The sequence below is a fragment of the Fonsecaea erecta genome, assembly GCF_001651985.1.
Source record: "Fonsecaea erecta strain CBS 125763 chromosome Unknown Scaff8, whole genome shotgun sequence".
In the NCBI taxonomy this organism is placed as follows: Eukaryota; Fungi; Ascomycota; class Eurotiomycetes; order Chaetothyriales; family Herpotrichiellaceae; genus Fonsecaea; species Fonsecaea erecta.
The window spans coordinates 20,647-38,077 of record NW_017387251.1 but is presented as its reverse complement, the minus strand read 5'-3'; the positions used below and the strand labels follow the sequence as shown (position 1 = coordinate 38,077).

General features: G+C 51.6%; 6 protein-coding genes across 6 annotated transcripts; 2 read left to right on the top strand and 4 right to left on the bottom strand.

Moving 5' to 3' along the window:
- Positions 1-74: 74 nt before the first annotated feature.
- On the bottom strand, positions 75-1,510 carry AYL99_08692 (hypothetical protein; the record flags this gene model as incomplete). Its single annotated transcript, XM_018840200.1, has 2 exons — positions 75-1,435; positions 1,489-1,510. 2 exons carry the CDS (start codon positions 1,508-1,510, stop codon positions 75-77), a joined length of 1,383 nt encoding a protein of 460 aa, XP_018689947.1.
- Positions 1,511-2,078: 568 nt separating this feature from the next.
- AYL99_08691 (hypothetical protein) lies at positions 2,079-5,248 on the bottom strand (the record flags this gene model as incomplete). Its single annotated transcript, XM_018840199.1, has 2 exons — positions 2,079-5,135; positions 5,189-5,248. 2 exons carry the CDS (start codon positions 5,246-5,248, stop codon positions 2,079-2,081), a joined length of 3,117 nt encoding a protein of 1,038 aa, XP_018689946.1.
- Positions 5,249-6,274: 1,026 nt separating this feature from the next.
- On the top strand, positions 6,275-7,348 carry AYL99_08690 (alkylated DNA repair protein AlkB; the record flags this gene model as incomplete). The annotated part of the gene is made up of 2 exons (XM_018840198.1): positions 6,275-6,563; positions 6,615-7,348. The coding sequence occupies 2 exons, from the start codon at positions 6,275-6,277 to the stop codon at positions 7,346-7,348; spliced, it is 1,023 nt and encodes a 340-aa protein (XP_018689945.1).
- Positions 7,349-7,661: 313 nt separating this feature from the next.
- Positions 7,662-9,353, top strand: AYL99_08689 (hypothetical protein; the record flags this gene model as incomplete). The annotated part of the gene is made up of 1 exon (XM_018840197.1): positions 7,662-9,353. One exon carries the CDS (start codon positions 7,662-7,664, stop codon positions 9,351-9,353), a length of 1,692 nt encoding a protein of 563 aa, XP_018689944.1.
- A 3,183-nt stretch (positions 9,354-12,536) lies between these two features.
- Positions 12,537-14,114, bottom strand: AYL99_08688 (hypothetical protein; the record flags this gene model as incomplete). Its single annotated transcript, XM_018840196.1, has 1 exon — positions 12,537-14,114. One exon carries the CDS (start codon positions 14,112-14,114, stop codon positions 12,537-12,539), a length of 1,578 nt encoding a protein of 525 aa, XP_018689943.1.
- A 583-nt stretch (positions 14,115-14,697) lies between these two features.
- Positions 14,698-17,315, bottom strand: AYL99_08687 (hypothetical protein; the record flags this gene model as incomplete). Its single annotated transcript, XM_018840195.1, has 2 exons — positions 14,698-16,463; positions 16,511-17,315. 2 exons carry the CDS (start codon positions 17,313-17,315, stop codon positions 14,698-14,700), a joined length of 2,571 nt encoding a protein of 856 aa, XP_018689942.1.
- Between the last annotated feature and the right edge of the window lie 116 nt (positions 17,316-17,431).

Below are 17,431 nucleotides of genomic sequence, written 5' to 3'. Positions count from 1 at the left end.
AGGTTCAAGCGGAGAAATCACCGATCAGTCCGTGTGCAGGGTCTGGGGTAGCCCAAAGAGGAAGCTCCGTCTATTCAAAACACGGCACTTCGCTTTCTCTGCAACTTGTTTGCGTCCTGATCACTCCGACGCCGGAAATTGAAAATACTTGATTTTGATTTGATTTGCGGCTGGTGGGCAGGCACGGGCGTGAGAAAGCTTGACTGGGAAGCAGCTCCTGCCATGTACGGGCCTGGCGGATAACCCCCCCAACCGTATGGTGCCGCGGGATATTGTCCTTGTTGCGTGTGAATATAGGCTGATTGTCCCGCTTCGGACTGGTGCCTTTGCTGTCGCGGATCTCGGGGAGGAAGATCTGGACGAGCAGATGCATCTTCCCGTCCATACATCTGCTTGAGCCACTCAGTCTCCTGTTGAACTTCTGCCTGCTTTTTCCTTCGCTGTTCTTTCTCCTCCCGTTCCAGCAGCTGCCTGGTCAATCGCTCCTCCTCCTCTTCTCGGCATCGCCTCTCTCTCTCTTCCTCTAGCGCTTGCCTCCGCAACCGAGCAGACTCTGCGTCGATCTCCCACTGCGCCCGCGGATCTGTGGGTGGCACCCGCGGGTCCTGGGAGAGGGAGACTGGCTGAGGTGTGGCTTCGGATTGTAGGATTGCAGTTCCAGTACTTGGACTAGCCGGGTTGGATTTCTTGCCGGCAGAGAGATTAAAGGTCTCCTTTAACGTACCAAAATAAACGTCACGAATCACCACGGCCCCAAGCAGGAGGACCACCTCAAACCCTTTCATGTCCTCGATGTCCACTCTCTGTAAATTTGGCTCGTACAAGGTCAACTCTTTTAGAGACTTGAATATCGACACGGTGATATCTGGATCTCTGTGTTTCCCTTTTCCTTCTATATCCGTACTCTTACCAGACATGAAACATGCCAAATCTTTGGAAAATTTGCTGTCCTTCTTCCACTTGAAGACAATTTTGGGCGTGATTTCTGAAGCGGCTGGGTCGTATTGTGTACGATCAAGCGCGGACCCGGATGGAGCTCGGAAGGTCTGTTGTGGCATCTCAAATGTCCATGACGCAGATCTGTTGAAACTTGCAGCCTTGTGCCTTACCACAATCTGTTGGTCCGGATTGTAAAGCTGGATGATGAACTCGGACGGGAGGATAGGTTCGGGAGGGGGTGGGATTGCACCGTTCAACCTGGCTTGCTCAGAAAGTGGAGGGGGTTGTGTCCATTCTGGGATGAGTAGGACTTCGGCATACAGAACTTCGGGGCTAAAGGCGTCGTAAAGTGCTGCCGCATATCGGTTTCTCGAAGCGTGTTGGTCTGGGTCTAGATGTCGTACCGTGTAAGAAGGCTCGTACTCAGCTCCATGCTGAGAAAAGAGAAAGGTGGATAACTGCTTCGGTTTGTCTTTGGAGGGTTTGAGGACAAATGCTGTAACTGTTAATAACGAGGGTGGTGGGAGGAGGAGAGACAGTCACACATACTCGGCAGATTCTCATCTAGCATCGCGCTTCAGAATTGTCGTGATGTCCTTGGTGTGGGAAGACTGACACTCTCTTTAACCCAGACGATTTAAAGTACTGGAAACTTCAGTCTGATTCTACGAACGTGAAGGCAATGAATCCGTCGACAGACGCAGCTAAGAGTGTGCCCGGCCGCGTCTTCTTATTCGGGACATCAAAAACACAGCCACGCTTCGTCATGGGCAAGCACACGAGGTCACGTCCCGATTTGACGCTACTTGTTAGGCGGCCCGGAGGTTCACCAGGCTGTGCTACTCCCAAGGCTCGCGCCTGAACCAGCCGAACTGCGGCGGGCCGTGGAAGGCGGTGTTCCGCAGTAATATGGACTACGTCAGCTACCAACCAGCCATTAACCTAGTACTGCATCTTTTGATCAAGCATCGACTCTTATGGCTTATACGGACATTCCGCAAGCGAGACGCGTGTACGCCGTTACAGAATCAGGCATTGACCCGGGCTACCTGTTTGAAACAAAGTCTACAGTGCTGACAACGAGTATAGGTGATGATGAATTCGATTCGTGGACTGCAATTCGATTCAATTCCTCGCGGCTACTGAAGTCGCAATGCCTCTTCATCAAGGACACCAAAGAGATTTTCTACCTCTTTCAGCACATCCTGTATTCCGAGGCTTAGCTGGCCTGTGACTAGGGCATATGTGTACAAGAGACTGTAGTCCTCGTCTTTAGTCTTTTGTTCCTGCGCATCACTCTGCCGATACTCGAAAATCCTTGCCAGGAGCCTGTCCCGCGTCTGTTCAATGCTGGGCAAAGCGTCACTCGTGATGGCATATTCCAACTTCATGGAACTTGCAAGAACGCTGAACAAGTGACTGATTCGTCGGCACAGCTGTGCTCGCTCATTGGCTGTGGCTTTCAAGAGTGCTTCTTCTCCAGGTGATGTGTTCAAATCTTTGAGGATCACCTCGTTCATTGCGTGGAACGATTCAAGCATTTGCTCGGTGTTCTTGAGGATCCGACCGTAGATCGCATGTGGAAACGGCCGCCGGAGCTCGAATTCGCTCTTACAAGCCTCTGCCAGACCTTGGAGCTTAGCCAGGAATCTTTGCAGATAGAATTCCTCGCGCAGGTTCATATATCGATGTGGGGGAACACCCTCGGTCAAGGTGGCTAGTGGGTCCCTCTTCCAGATCAAGCCCATGCGAAGCCACAACAGTGCAAGGCCATCTTTCAGTTTCTGCCTGGCCGATATGGGCCAGACTGCGCGTGTAATGATCAGTCCCCAAATGCAACCGGAGATCACAGCAACCACCCGATGTCCGGCTATTGCAAGGATCAAAGGATTCTTCGCGGCGTCCTCTTCATCTCCATCATCTTCGTCGTCGCGGCCAGCAAGACTGTATGCGTACAAGGCACTGAGGTTGTATGTCAACATGATGAACCGTCCCATTGGGCCTTTGCCTTTCCCAATGATCATGTATGCAGTCCAGTACGCCATGAAAACCCCAAATAGGCACAGGACGAAGGGGTTGTCGTGTGAAATTTCCCACGCAGCCACTGCAAGAGCAGCTCCAAGACAGGTTCCGAGCACTCGCGAGTAGCCCGTCGTGTTTGACGCCCCGATTGTCATGCTGCACACAAGCATGTAAGACACTAAGCCCCATTCCCCTCGCCAGTGCTGGTATAATGGGCGGGTGGATGGGATGAAACTCGGGAGTGCGTACAACATGGCACCCAGCCCGACCTTTATGGCAAATCTGATATCATCACGTCGGAGAAAAGATGCTGCAGCGTGGAGATAGCGAAAGAAGATTTGTTTGAAGCGAGGCTGATCGGGCCACTGAGGCACATCATGCTGCGGAGATAGCTTGAGTTGCTTGTCACTAAACTTGACGTCGAGTTCATCAGACCTTTTAGCCAATTTGACAAAATCGGGATCGAGCCCGGCCAGCTCTGTTTGGCTGTATGGTGATCGCCAAAACTTCAGCCAGTTCCACGTCTTCCCCGCAGGGTGCTCGTCAACCTCGAGTTGCAGCTCGTCGAGGATGATCAGATATTCTTTCACGGATTCGGCCACTTCTACCAGGGAGAATGAAAAGTGACCACAACAAGCAGCGGCATCCTCCCAATCCGCTTGAACAGGGATTGGTCGAGATCGATCCATATCTTTCTGGCCATACACAACAAGGATTGAGTCTCGTCGAGACTGTTTGTACAACTCTAATGCCCGATCAAGGCTCGGTTTAAATTTGGGGTTTGTTGCGACCGCGTAACGCTTTGAGGCGTCAAATGGGAAGTCATCCAGTATTTCCTTCAGGGTGAAAGCCAGAGACCTCATGGAAGGGCCGAGGTTTTGAATGAAAAGCTCAAATATTTGCGCCGGCGATCGAAACGGCGGGTTTGTTGGCCGGGGTAACGAGCCACTCAGTGGTCTGACTGATCCTTGTACAGGCGTGGGTGGTTCAAAGTAGCTCAGCAAATCTCGATTGCCAGTACTGACTTGAGAATTCTCCATAGAGTCCAGCCAGCGCGGAGTGGCAGTTTGCTCTGCAGCGAATTGCACGGAACCAAAAGCTGGTTCTTTGATAACGACAAACTGCATAGCTGCAGCACTCCGCAGGCCGCCAATACTCTGTGATATCCGCTGGATGCAGTGCGCTAGCCTAGCTTCGATCAGGGCTTGTCTCTCCGTGCCCAGCAAGTAATGTTCATATCTTGCTTCTTTCAAATTCTGCGGAATGGTGGAGGAAAGTTTTTTGTGCTGCTCACCAATGCCCTGAAAGACGCTATCTTCCAGTTCCCCCTCGTCACCGGACAAGAAGCTGCTCGTAATCAGGGCAAGCATGTCGGCAAGTGCATCAGTCACCTGAAGGAGATTTTTCCTCAACTTGTGCCTGGCCGAAATGGGGAAGATCAAGACAGAGACAAGCATGGTGGCTATTACACCCGCGATGATCATCTTGAGAATCTGTGAGATAGACTTCGTGGAGTAGTCGCCAACCTGAACAGCCCCTTCTTTCGTGAGGATGGTGACCAAGCTCAAAGATGCCAGAGAGCATGCTATGTTCACTAAGGGATCATTCTTTCTCAGCTTGATCCAACCAACAAATCCGAGACCACCGCCAACAAAGACAACCAGAACAATGGCGTGTCCAAGCTCAATAAGATGGACGGTGTCCGCAAAAAAAGCGGCGATAGTCATGCTGAGGAAGGACACGACGGCCACATAGAGGAAAGCGGACGTGGCCAACAGTAGCGCATCCAGCATACTCCCAAGAGATCTCGCAGGATGAAAATACACTGTGATCGTGGCGACCATATGCTTCGAGTTCTGCCTGCCGAACAATTCGCTCAACCTGGGAACAAATGTAGCCAGACTGCCCAAGAAGTATGCCAGTGCACACTTGAAGATTCCCTTTCCGGTATCCGAGAGCATGAACTGCTTGACTCGACTCGCATATTCCAAGCTTTTTGAAGCCAACAAGCCATGATTGTGCAAAGAGCCACTTGGGCTTAGTTCTTCGATTTGTCCCAGTAAAGGAGTGGTGTCGTCCACGCGGGAGAAATCGGGGTGGTCGAAGTTGTGAAGGGTAAAAGTTTTGCTTTGTCGTTTGCCAGTAGCGGGATCAATGTAGGATGATTGGCGAAGCTAACATGTAAAAAGTCAGCAGTGCACTCCCACAGGAGCTTGCGTAAACGTACGCTCGCTCTAGGATTCAGATCGATGGTGTCGCTCTCAGAATCTTCGCCATTTGCGGCCATGCTTTAGATGACGCCCGGCTATTGGCCAAAACTACCAAATAACCATCCGAAGGGTAAGATACAGACCATAGTAATAGGACCACATAGTTTGACAAGAGAAGTTGAGGAGCTCTTCCCAGAAAGAGAGGAGCCTCGAAGGTTGCACGTTACGGCCTTGAGGAAGAGATGTTTTATTTACGGAAAGTCGCCTGAGGAAATTCAACTGAAACCACGGCCCGACATTCACCCGGCACTCTCGACTTGTGACGACCTGGAGCGTCGAGAAGATACCTCTATTTCCCTAGATGTGTCAAGAGAACTAATTTAGGCTTCATTGTCAGTTGCACCTTCAAGTCCTAAGACAAAAAAGTGAGAATGGGTTGCGCGTGCGCGTTGTAGCGGTGGTCCGGGGAGAGCATGAAATCGAACTCGCACGGGTGGTCCTGTCTTATGGTTCTACAAAGGCAAACCCGGGTGCCTACACCAGAAGGAGAAGTTGAATTAAAAAAACCGGAGTATCTTCCACAGCGAAATGATATTGAAACCATGAACTCGGGCAGGGCCGTTCTCGCAGCCTAAGGCTAATTATCACGATAATTATAAAGGCCGAGGAGGAATCGACAGCATATCAATTTTAGGAGCTACCCAAGGCCCCAATCTGGATGCATATGAACTCTGATAAAGTCAGTGATAACCGGCACCTCGTAGATCCCACATTGCACGGGCCAGGAAACTAAATGCAACATAATATCGATTGCGAGTGAAACCTCTCCTCACATCATTGCCAGAGTCTTCACAGGGACACAACATACGACCGAAGATAGACGAAGGAGCGAGAGCGAGACGATGTGTTGGATGTGCCTTAACCAGTTACGCTGCAAGTCTGGACGCTTGGCATCTTCCTATTTCGACTATGTATCAGATGTTAATATTTCACCAAATTTGTCTCACAGCAACTCCTGTTTTCCTACTTTCTCTTTTCTGCTTGTTTGAACAAGTGGGCGGACCGCCAACCGTCTGTTGGCAATCATTCGAGCTTCCCTAACCATGATGATTGATGATGCCCACGCAAGGCCTCCCGAACATATGCGAGAACTTTTCAAACATTGGCGGAAACGGCCCGTGGCAGATATTGGAGCAGATCAGCAGATCATTGACCCACGGGATCCAGATGTCAACAGAGTCTCAGCAATGTCGGAGTTTGGAGTCCTTGGGCAGAGCGACGTCGAGATTTTGACAACGGATTTTCTCGACAACGCTGCGAACGACCCCATACCGGGAGTTCGAAGAGAAACATTACCGCCACGCGTGGCCTTTGAAGTGAAGGGAGTCTCTGGTTCGCTCGCATTGCTGTTTGCCATCTCACGTCGCAGCTGACATAGGGCAGGTCTTTGGGTATTTCCTTCCCTCTTACCTCCTCGAGTTCAACTTGCTTTACTTGACAGGCTACTTCATCGCGACCTCTCCAATCCCGCGCACAAGACTAATATTAACCACCACCATCATATCTCCTACCCGCGAAGCATTGCCAATCCAGCAGTTTCTTCTTTCTTCGCTGCTGAGCTCGATACGGTGGTCCACCCTAAGGATTCTGCAATTCACAAACCCATCACCTTAGCACAGATGCTTGAATCGAAATTGAGGTGGATGACTTTGGGAGGTCAGTATGACTGGACGAATAAAATCTATCCCGATGGCGAACCACCGCCGTTTCCCAACGACATAGCCGGTCTCTTAAAAAAGCTCTTCCCAACGGTTGACCCACAAGCCGCCATTGTCAATTTCTACAGTCCCGGAGATACGTTGAGCGTGCACCGAGACGTTAGTGAGGCATCGGACAACAGCCTCATCAGCATTAGTCTTGGCTGCGATGGGATCTTTCTTGTTGGAGGTGAAGACGAGGCCGACGTTGTCGCCATTCTTTTGAGGTCGGGGGACGCCATTCTCATGTCTGGAAAATCCAGACATGCCTGGCATGGAGTGCCAAAGATTCTCCCTGACACATGTCCTCCCTGGCTCCAAAATTGGCCAGATAGGGGGCATGTTGAACTATACCAGCATTGGCGAGGCTGGATGAGTAAAAAGCGAATCAACCTCAACGTACGACAAATGACCGACTGAAGCTAGGCTGTTGGACGTTCATGAGGTTTGAACATGGGTGAACACTTGCGGCTCAAAGTGAAGGAAATATAACTGAAAAAGGCAGGAGAAATTTGTCCGCATTATCAATTTGTTCTAATCTCGGACGAATTTGTAGTGGCGGTGGTGGAGATGTGCGTCTCCGAGCGGCAACTACTTCGTCGTACCCCCTCATATATGTAACCGAACCACCTCCACGAGGGGCAAACCATGATAGGCCTTATCGAACAAATCGTGTCTTGATCTCGTCAAGGACGTTGAAAAGTTGTCACTGTCTTCGTCTGCATTCGCCATCATGGTCGCCGACTGGAAAACCCGTGCGGAAGCAAAGAGAGATGCTATTCTGAATTCAATCCCTGAGAAATGGCGACTTCAAAAGATCCCCACCCCTGAAGAGCAAAAGGACGTCACTGGCGCCTACATCCAGCAGTTCCTCGATGATAAAGAAATCACGATCACCGAGACCGACGCGGTCGGTATCGCTGAAAAGGTCGCAGCTGGTGAATGGTCTGCGGTCGAAGTGACACAAGCATTCTGCCACAGAGCCTCTTTGGCTCATCAGTTGGTGAATTGCCTGCACGAGACATTCTTTGATGCTGCTCTTGAGTCTGCCAAATCACTTGACGAGTACTTTGCGAAGAACAAGAAAACAGTTGGACCTCTCCACGGAGTCCCTGTCTCCCTGAAAGATCAGTTTCATGTGAAGAATGTCGAAACTACAATGGGGTATGTTGGTTGGATAGGCACCTTTGAAGGCAACCCAGATGACCCACGCAAAGGCCAATATGAAAGTGAAATGGTCACAGAACTCAGAGCCCTTGGTGCAGTTCTTTACTGTAAGACCAGCGTTCCACATACTTTGATGAGTGGCGAGACCGTCAACAACATCATTGGCTATACCTGGAATCCCAAGAATCGATACCTCTGTTCTGGTGGCAGCTCTGGTGGCGAGGGCGCGCTGATTTCGCTGCGGGGATCGCCAGGTGGATTTGGTACTGACATTGGAGGCTCAATTCGCATCCCTGCCGCATTCAATGGTCTTTATGGTATTCGGCCCTCATTCGGGAGGCTACCGTATGAAGGAATGGCCAACAGCATGGATGGACAGAACACTGTCTTGTCCGTGGTTGGCCCACTCGCTACTACCGCTCGATCTGTCAGATTGCTCACAAAAGCTATCCTCTCAGGGAAGCCCTGGCTTGACGATCCCTTGGTCATCGAAATGCCGTGGCGTGACGCCCAGGAGCAAGCAATCCACGATATTGTCAAATCATCATCATCGCAAAGAGGTCGGCTAAGCTTTGGGGTAATGAAAACGGACGGCATTGTGAACCCTCTGCCACCAGTTGCTCGAGCGGTGGACATGCTCGCCGAGGCTCTCAGCAAAGCGGGACACCATGTTATTGAGTGGAAGCCACCTTCACACAAGACAATACTGGACATAACCTTCGCGACATGGGCATATGACGGTGGAAAGGATGTACACGAGGCCTTTGCACTTTCCGGCGAACCTATGTCTCCTCAAATTAAGATGAGCTTCGGAGATGGACCGAAGCAGGAAATGACCGCCTCCCAGATCGCCGCCAACAATATCGCGAAGCGGAAATACCAGAAACAATACTTGGATTACTGGAACAGTACTGCCCAGCTGACTCCGACCGGTCAACCTGTGGATGGTTTCATTTGTCCACTTGCACCGTACCCAGCTGCGAGACCCGAACTGTACAAATATTACGGATACAGTGTGTTTGTGAACGGGCTCGACTATACAAGTGTTGTCGTACCGGTCACCTTTGCGGATAAAAAGACGGATAAGTATGCGGAAGAATATACGCCGCTCAACGAGCAAGACAAGGAGGCTTTCGAGGCTTATGATGCCGACTTATATGACGGCGCTCATGTTAGTGTGCAGATCGTCGGGCGCAGATTCACAGAAGAGAAGATGTTGGCAATTGCAGAGTATGCTGGCAGCTTGGTCGGGAAATAGATGGGCATACTCCCGTCTCCTTTTCTTAGGAGGACTTTACTCGATTGATGCCGCACGCAAACCAATCTCCTCCAAGCATGACCACAAGTCCGGTCCGAGCAGTTCGCGCAATCTTTTTTCTTCCTCGCTCAATTCTTCATTCCGTACAGGCGTCGATGTTTTGTCTAAACGTTGCTTGCTGTCTCCAGAAGCATCTCTGTTTTGCTGTATCGCATTGTGGGGCTTTTGTGGCTGCAATGCGTTTGACATTGTATCGGTATAAATGTTCTCCAAGATGTGATCGAAGTCGACGTTCTCGTTAGCTTTCGATCGGCTCCCATCTTTACCTTTGACCTTAGCGGTCTGAACTTCTAAGCCTGTCATTGTGGCCCTGATCTGAGCTTCCGGGAAAACCAGTGGCGCCTGTACGTTCACGAGAGGGTGTGAATTAGCAGGATACCGACACTGACTCGGAAAGTCACAGTATTCGCAACTCCTTAAATCACTCTCGTTCTGGAGGATTTTTAGAATCCCTCGGCGCCATGCTCCCCAGTTTCTCCAGGCCGCATAGTCGAATTCACTCGAACACGCTCTGGGCTTTTTCTTTTTCCTCAGACTCGGTCGGTCTGTCTGACCTGAACAGTAATAGTGTCCATCAACCAGACATCGGCGGGTCACGCCAAGAGGATACCGCGAATGGCATAAGTGGCAGATCCATATCCATGGTACCGGCTGTTGCTGAGGAGGGGGTGGAGAGGTAGGAGTCAGTCTGTCGTCACCTCTGAGGGCAGGCTCGGTAAAATATTTCGCGGGATCGAAGGGTGACGCTGAGCTAGTTGACGGCGAAACTGGTCTATATGTGGGCGTCCTCGGGGACCGTACTTTCTTGTCGGGCTCAGCAACGATGCAGGACGTGTCCAGCCGTGGGCTTGACATTCTGCCTTCTTGCTTAGCAGGATTCGGCGATCTTAAGACCAGCGGGCACGAGCATTGGAATATTATTGTGTCGGATTCTGGTGCAGAAAATGGTGGTAACTGGGAGGAAATCTGTTTTACAGCAACATCGGCTTGTTCTTTGTCATATTATAAAACAATGAGATCGAATTCGGAATTGAACAGGTCGATAGGTGATGCCTGGATCCTAGAAGGTGACAAAGAAAATGAAGGTCACACCGCTTTGGGGATAAAGGAGATGCGTGCGCAAGGTCCAAGAATAACCGCAACGGAAAAACAGCCGAAGCATATTTATTGTTCGCCCTGAAAGGCTGTCTGGGACCACCGGAAAGAGATATTGGGCATTGTCCATCAAGCAAGGCGTGTTATGTATCACGAACAGAGCTGGATTCAAACAAAACGATGAGTCCGGTAGGAGCCTACTCTGATAGATCGGATATGAGGTATCCACGATGGCTGCAGTTTTTCTGAGTTCGATGCAAGGACAGCGCCTCGCGAGGCTGCACACAGCGAGCGGAATGTATTGATTCAAGGACTCCCAAGAAAATGGTGCACCTTTCTGCTGCTCTTTATTGTCTTGGACGGGAGACCACAGGCAAGCGTCCACACGGTGACAATAGACTCAGATACTCTTGAAGATGAGCCCAGAGCCAGTGGGAAGATTAGAGTCAAAGTCCTCTGGCCCGGGAGGTTCTTCATAAGGAACAGCTTGTTCGGCGCAAAGGACCCTTTGCACCAGAGCTCACCCTTGTAGCTAGCAGTTGGTACGGTGCTATTGATTGATCAGTCACGCGATGGCGCCGCGCTTTGGGTATCGTATTCTGGAAATGCCTGTGTTCGTTAGTGGGGTTTCATGTCTGTATTTCGGGGTCTGAGATGCGGAGAAGAGATGAGGGTTGGCAAAGACCACTGGGCATGTTGTTGAGCTGGGCTGAAATTCTTTTCGCTCTCAGAAGGTGGGGTGCTGGTATAGGAGCCGTTGAAATTCGTTAATGGCACCTAGTCGATGGTGCCCAAATGTCAGTGGGTCTAGCAGGATGCAGCCTCCTCAAAGAGGGGCTAGACTGTACAGGAAGCTAGTACGGTATCCTTGAGATTGATTGGCTACAGCCAAAACACCATCACGTGATTGGCACCACATGAGTACAAGGCAAATCCCCAGCCTCGCGCTGCCACGCGTTAGCTCGTCTCCAACCTCGCAGTTTCAAGGTGCAGTCCTGCCACGTCAACATTGCAGCCAACCACCCCTCGTCGCAACCAGCCATCGTATAATGGGGGTAGAGAGCCTGCGAGGTTGGGCCTCACGCTTGCGGACAACTACATGTAGTCCTCTGAATACTCAAATTCATGGTAGCATTCCATCGTCCTCAACCACCTCCCATTGCAACTAACACGAAGCCCCAACGTCACCACTGCGCAGTTGACATTATTCCTGATATAGACTTTCTCAATTTCCAGCATCTCTTACACGCCTATCAAGATTGATCCCACGGCGCCGCAAACTCTTGTGTCCCCTTCCAGTTGGGGTTTCTCGCCGGTTGTCGAGTCACCCCCGAACTCGCCGCGACTACCCTCCCCTCGAAGCCACCGATCAGAACTAGTTCCCATAAGGCAACTCCCCGACAGCGCCTCGCTTCTTTGCGGACCTCGACTCAGCCCACCGCCTCCTGTCCGGTTTCGCACCCTCACGTCGGTGTATCACTCACGCACCCAAAGCGAACCATTTCTACCCGGCAACACAACCCAAAGCATCTGCCACTCCCGACCACAGCCTCTACTTGTTGACAATCATGGTGCAAAGAAACTACGTGATCGCGATCATTGTGATCTGCCTGTTCGTTGTGCTGGCCATTGTGGGTTACGCCATCTATGCGATCCAGAATCGAGTCAGCCTGTTCGCGAAACGGGAGAAGGAGATAGAAGAGGGAGAAGAAGAGGAATGACACTCTCAGCAACTCTACGTGTGCGCAAGCGTGTACGTTTCCAACTTGACGACGATAATGATCTCGAGAACAAAGTTTCGGCGAACAAAAGGTCGGTTTCTGGATTGCTCTCCTCGGAAGACGAGCGAGATACTTGGTTTTAAAACGTACAAAAAGGATCCGAGATGACAGGATGAAGAGTTTTGGTCGCAACACTGACGGACATACTTCATGCAATATTCTTATGAGGTTGGAGAAACGAATGTAAATATTTTCTAGAGGTGGAGTTAAATACAACGTCAATATGGCCGGGTTGCGCTCCCTCATTTTATAGGTCTGAAATAATGCTGATATTACCCTTTGGGTTTCTCCCACTCTTTCGCCGTTCGTCCACACTGATCGGCGACTGTCCGTTAGACAAACCATTCGTCCCCGATTCGCTCTTCGTCTTCTTGAGTTCTGCAACTTTTACTGCTGGTGGACCTCCTAAGCCGCCGGTACCGTCCATGGATACAAGAGCCTGGGGCATGCGACGATTCTTATCTTCCTTCACATGTGCTTTCCACTTGTTGACCAACTTGTCAAAGTCCCACTTATCCCCCTGCCTTGTATTAACGTTCTCTGTGGGCAGAGAGACCATCTCTTCCGGTGCGTCTGGTCCAGCTGAGCCAACAGGCACTTTGTTTAGACTCATCTGTCGCAACTCTTCGCGCATAGACGCCCCGAACGTCCTACGCTCGGGCGGCCACAGGGCCATTTCGCGCGGCCACTGACATCGAGAGAGGTATTCTACCTGTTGCTGTAACTGATTCGCCTCCTGCTGTAATCTCTCAAGTTTTTCTTCCATCTCCTGCACTCTCTGCTGCTCCGTATTGTAGGCCCTTAGCAGTTCCACCTGCCACAATAGGTTGCGAATCTCGATCGGATGTGCCATCCAATTTTGAAAGCTAGTGTCTAGATGTGAAAGGGTCGATTCGGTCCATTGTGCCGCGCTTCGTGTCAGGAAGTCCGCCTCCTCCGCAATGTTGGAAGTTGTAGGTTGCGCGAGGCGCAGTGTATGCCATTTCCAGTGATCGATTGTTGACGTCAACATTTGACGCAGTGGAGCGAGTTGATCAGGTCCAGGCGGGTTAATCGGGATGGATTGCGGCGTGGAGAATGGTGACGCCTGGAATAAGGTTGCTGGTGCAGGCAAGACTTTCAAACAGAGCGAGGGAAAGGTCTGGGTCTGGACGTCGAATTTGAAGGGAGAGGGCTTGGGGGAGGCATGCTTTGTGGCTGCGCGCAGAGAGTCGAGGACCTCGCGGAGGGCGAGTTCAAGAGCGCGAGTAGTTTCGGCGTTGACGGTGGGATTAAGGTCTTGGGCGTAGGTAGAGTAACTGCGCTTGGTCCCAGAGGGGCTGGACACGAGAGCAGGAGTAGGAGGGACGGCGGCAGCAGTGGCCGGCGAGTCGAGGGTGGTAGGATCTGTAATGACTCCCGTCGCCTGCCAATTGAGCCTGTTCAGACGCACGTGCATGCCACCGGGAGGCACTCGGTTGAGTTCGATGGCGGACGAGATGAGAGTGCCCGGCTGAGGCCCGATGCTGGGGCCTGGCGATGCTTGCGACGAGCGCGAGTCCTCAGGCTCATTCTTATCCTTGTCCCGTTTGCTGCTTCTCGCAGTCCGGCGCGTGATGCCTCCTCGTAGCCTGCGGATCTCCTCGACATTGTGGATCCCATCAGGTTTCTTTTTGGAAATGAACTGGTCGAGATGGCGACCGAGAGACGAGGAGGTGAACTGCTGGTGACAGTATTGACATTCCTTGTCCTTGACCGCGGCCGCTTTGGCTGGCGGATGCGCCGCGTTCGACTCATCGGCCGATTCTGGCTCTTGGGACGCTTCGGATGCAGGAGAGTCAGCCATTTCGGCTAGTCCAACTTCGATGAGACATGTAAATGCAGGCCAGGAACACCTTCTCCTAATCCGAGAAAGAACGACAAGAAGGAGGCAGAGCAGGCCGTCAATGCAAATATTAGTGGCGTGAACTTTGGCTGTCCAGTTCTTTGTCCGAACAGGCCGAGTTTACGGATTCTCGGAATTAACAGCAGCCGGCCGTAGGTTGCAGGATCGTCGTCAGGCTGGCGAGGAATCTCTTGCGAGGACGCGCACTGCCACAGCTTGTGACGTCGGCCACGGCAAATTGATGGAGCCCGAGGCCGTATAAGAATGTGGTCGTGTACAAGGCAATCGATATAGAACAACAAAGAGTTTACTGATCGTGGTAATCAATCCGGAATGGTAGGACAAGAACTATATTCAGCCTACTGTCAAGTATCGTACATGTACATATCTGGAAATTGCGGTCTAGCTTTGCGCCAGACCCGTCAAGCTCTCGTTTCTATCGGTCGTGAAAGTCCGTTTTCCATGTGTGCCAAAACTTCGTGGGGTATTTCGTCGTGGTTACCAAAAGCGGCTCAACTGGGTAATTCAAACAACACTCTGACTTCTAAAGGAAACTGCCGCCTTCTTCAGAAGTGGAGGGTTTCCAACTCTGTCGTCGTCCGGTGGCTCTCAACCGCCTCTCCTCTCTTTCCCTTTTACTCTGCTCCTCAAACCGTCTCCGGGTGGCCTCTGGCTCGACGTTTTCTGTCCGGCCCGCCTCATAGTTGTAGGCATTATTCACTCTTGCGTCCTCGGAAACTTGAGCTAGGTGATCTTCTCCACCTGTCCTGAGCAAACCAGTGCCTTGATGTTGAGTCGTGATCCGCGGTGGGCTCATCGATGAATTCTGGGAATGGTTTGACACTGCTGGTGTGGCTCTGGTCTGTGTCGGCCCTCCGCCCACCATCGTCCCTGGAATGGGTCGTTCCTCGGTGTAGTCGGTCGGAGGCGAACTCCTCGTGAGTAAAGGTGGGGGTTGATATATCCTCGGCGGACTTGGCCTTCTCCGGCTGCTTGCCGTAACGGACGGCGGCGGTGGTGTCGAAGCTCGGTTCATCTCGTTCGGGGGACTCGTGGTGCTCATCATCTGCCAACCATCAACCTCGTCAGAATATGACAGAGAACGTTGAGGAGGAGAAGGGTATTGATAGGAATGGTAATCATCAACGCTTGAAGTGGAGCTGGACTGAGAATGAGAAGTTGGATGGGCATAAGAGAGGGGCTGAGATGGACGCTCAGGGGAGCGAGACGAGTCATGCTTAAGCAAAGCAACGTGAGAATCACCCTTGACAAGTCCTAATCTTTCCTCCTCGGATGCATTCTTCATGGCCCGTCTTTGTTCATGGCTGCTAGTCCGATGTGAGAGATTCGGTCGTGAAGGAACTGGATCTATCTCGGGGGTGCGTGAACCTGGTCGAAGGAAGTTGGTGAAAGAGAACTGCCGTCTTGCCTCGCGAGGTAGTCGGAGTGCAGGGGATGAGGACGGTTTGGCGGGCAGGGGTTTGGAACGGGGCGAGGATTGAGCTGCGATGGTGATTGCTCGTTCTTTCAGTTGCCCCTGAGGAAGTCCGTAAATCCGTTCCTGGGCATCTTCGAGGCTCCCTGGGCCGTACGGGACGATGGGTGACTCGGCTTTAGATGGAATAACCTTGATATCCGTCAGAGCAACGGGATGTATTGGGCTCCGTAGAGTATCTTCCGGCGTGGTGGCATGGTGACGGGGACTGGGGTTACGAATAACACTTTGGGCACGATTGCGAAGGTTTTCAAAAAATCCCAGTTCGTTCTCGGCCCCGTCTTGATCCGACTCCGGGAAATGCGACATTCCCAGCGGCGGATGAATCGTCTTCCTTCGAACAACTGCCCCAGGTTCGCCAATCACGGTTTTTCGACGGCGGAGTCCGTCCCATTCCACAATCTCGTTCTCGCGAAGCGGCTCAAGTTGATCTTTGAGTTTGTCTTCCCGCAGCCGTCGGGCTTCCTCTTGTTCCATCTTCTGCCGTGAAACAGAGATTCTTCTGATCAAAGCTGCGGTGCCGCGTATAGCATCAGCCTTAGGCTCCGTTTCTGGCTGCTCCACCTCTGCGATCTCCCTGACTTGGTTGAGATCACCCTTGAAAACGGCGGCATCCGGGACGTCCTTTGCAGATTTGGACATTTGCAAGAGGACAACACCAGCGCATATTTGGAAGAAACCCATGATCACGGTCGTGATGGACACGGCTGTGCCCTTAAAACCCCGGAAGAGGATGGCGGAAGTGATGATTGTAGCGCTGGTGAAGATCACATAGTATGTCGGAGTGACGAGGGCCGCATTGAAAATATTCAGAGCTTTCTGGAAACTGTTAGTGCTGGACAGTGTGAAGAAAAAAGCATACTTGCATTGAGATAGATGATTTCTGTCAAAAGTGTTGCAACCACAAAGACCAGTAAAACGTAGAGGAACCACTGGTTGAACTGAGGTTTACCGCCAGCTTGGGCAACAACCGCACTCCCCAACCCCTGGGTCGCGACGACGCTGAGGCCGCCGATCAGGCTGCAAATACTCAGGTAGACCAGCATGCTTTTCTTGCCGTAGCGCGGCCCAGCCCACAAGGCGATAAATATACAAGTCACAATCACGATGCCGGCATAGCTGAGAAAGCCTGGGGCGATAACGAAGTGTTGCATTTCTTGAATGTCGGCGACAGCGCTTTGCTCGGGAGCATTAAGAACAATGACAATACTGCCGACGATGCAATTGAAACATCCCACCTTACCGACGAAACTCAGGCGCTCCTTGAGAAAGATGGCAGACAGGATGGTCGTGACCACAACGCTCAGTGCCCCCAATGGTGTGACAAGGATCGCATCGACGAAGGCATATGCGACAAAATTGCAGATCTCGCCCACTATCATCAGCGTCATCCCTCCCCACCACCAGAAATTCTTGAGGTAGCCATAGCCTTCACCAGCTTCCTCGTTGTATTTAGCATTCGCCTTGAGCAGTCCAGTCTTTTTCAGCACAAATGAAGTACCAATAAATAGTCCGGAAGCCACCGCCAGACTGAGGCCGATTGCCTTGTAGACTGGGGGACGATTTGCTGTGTCGGCATTGGAATTCGCGGCAGTTGAATTGGTGGTCTCATTGCGGGCTATAAGGGTGTGAGCCACTGCCCATACTTGCGGAGGTACATTATCCATGGTATGAGGAAAGTGATTCGAATCACCACGAGAGCGGGCAACCAACGCAGGATAACGCTACGAGTTCGGGGCCATGGAAACTGGTGAATCGTCGTGATGCTTGTGGGAACACGGGA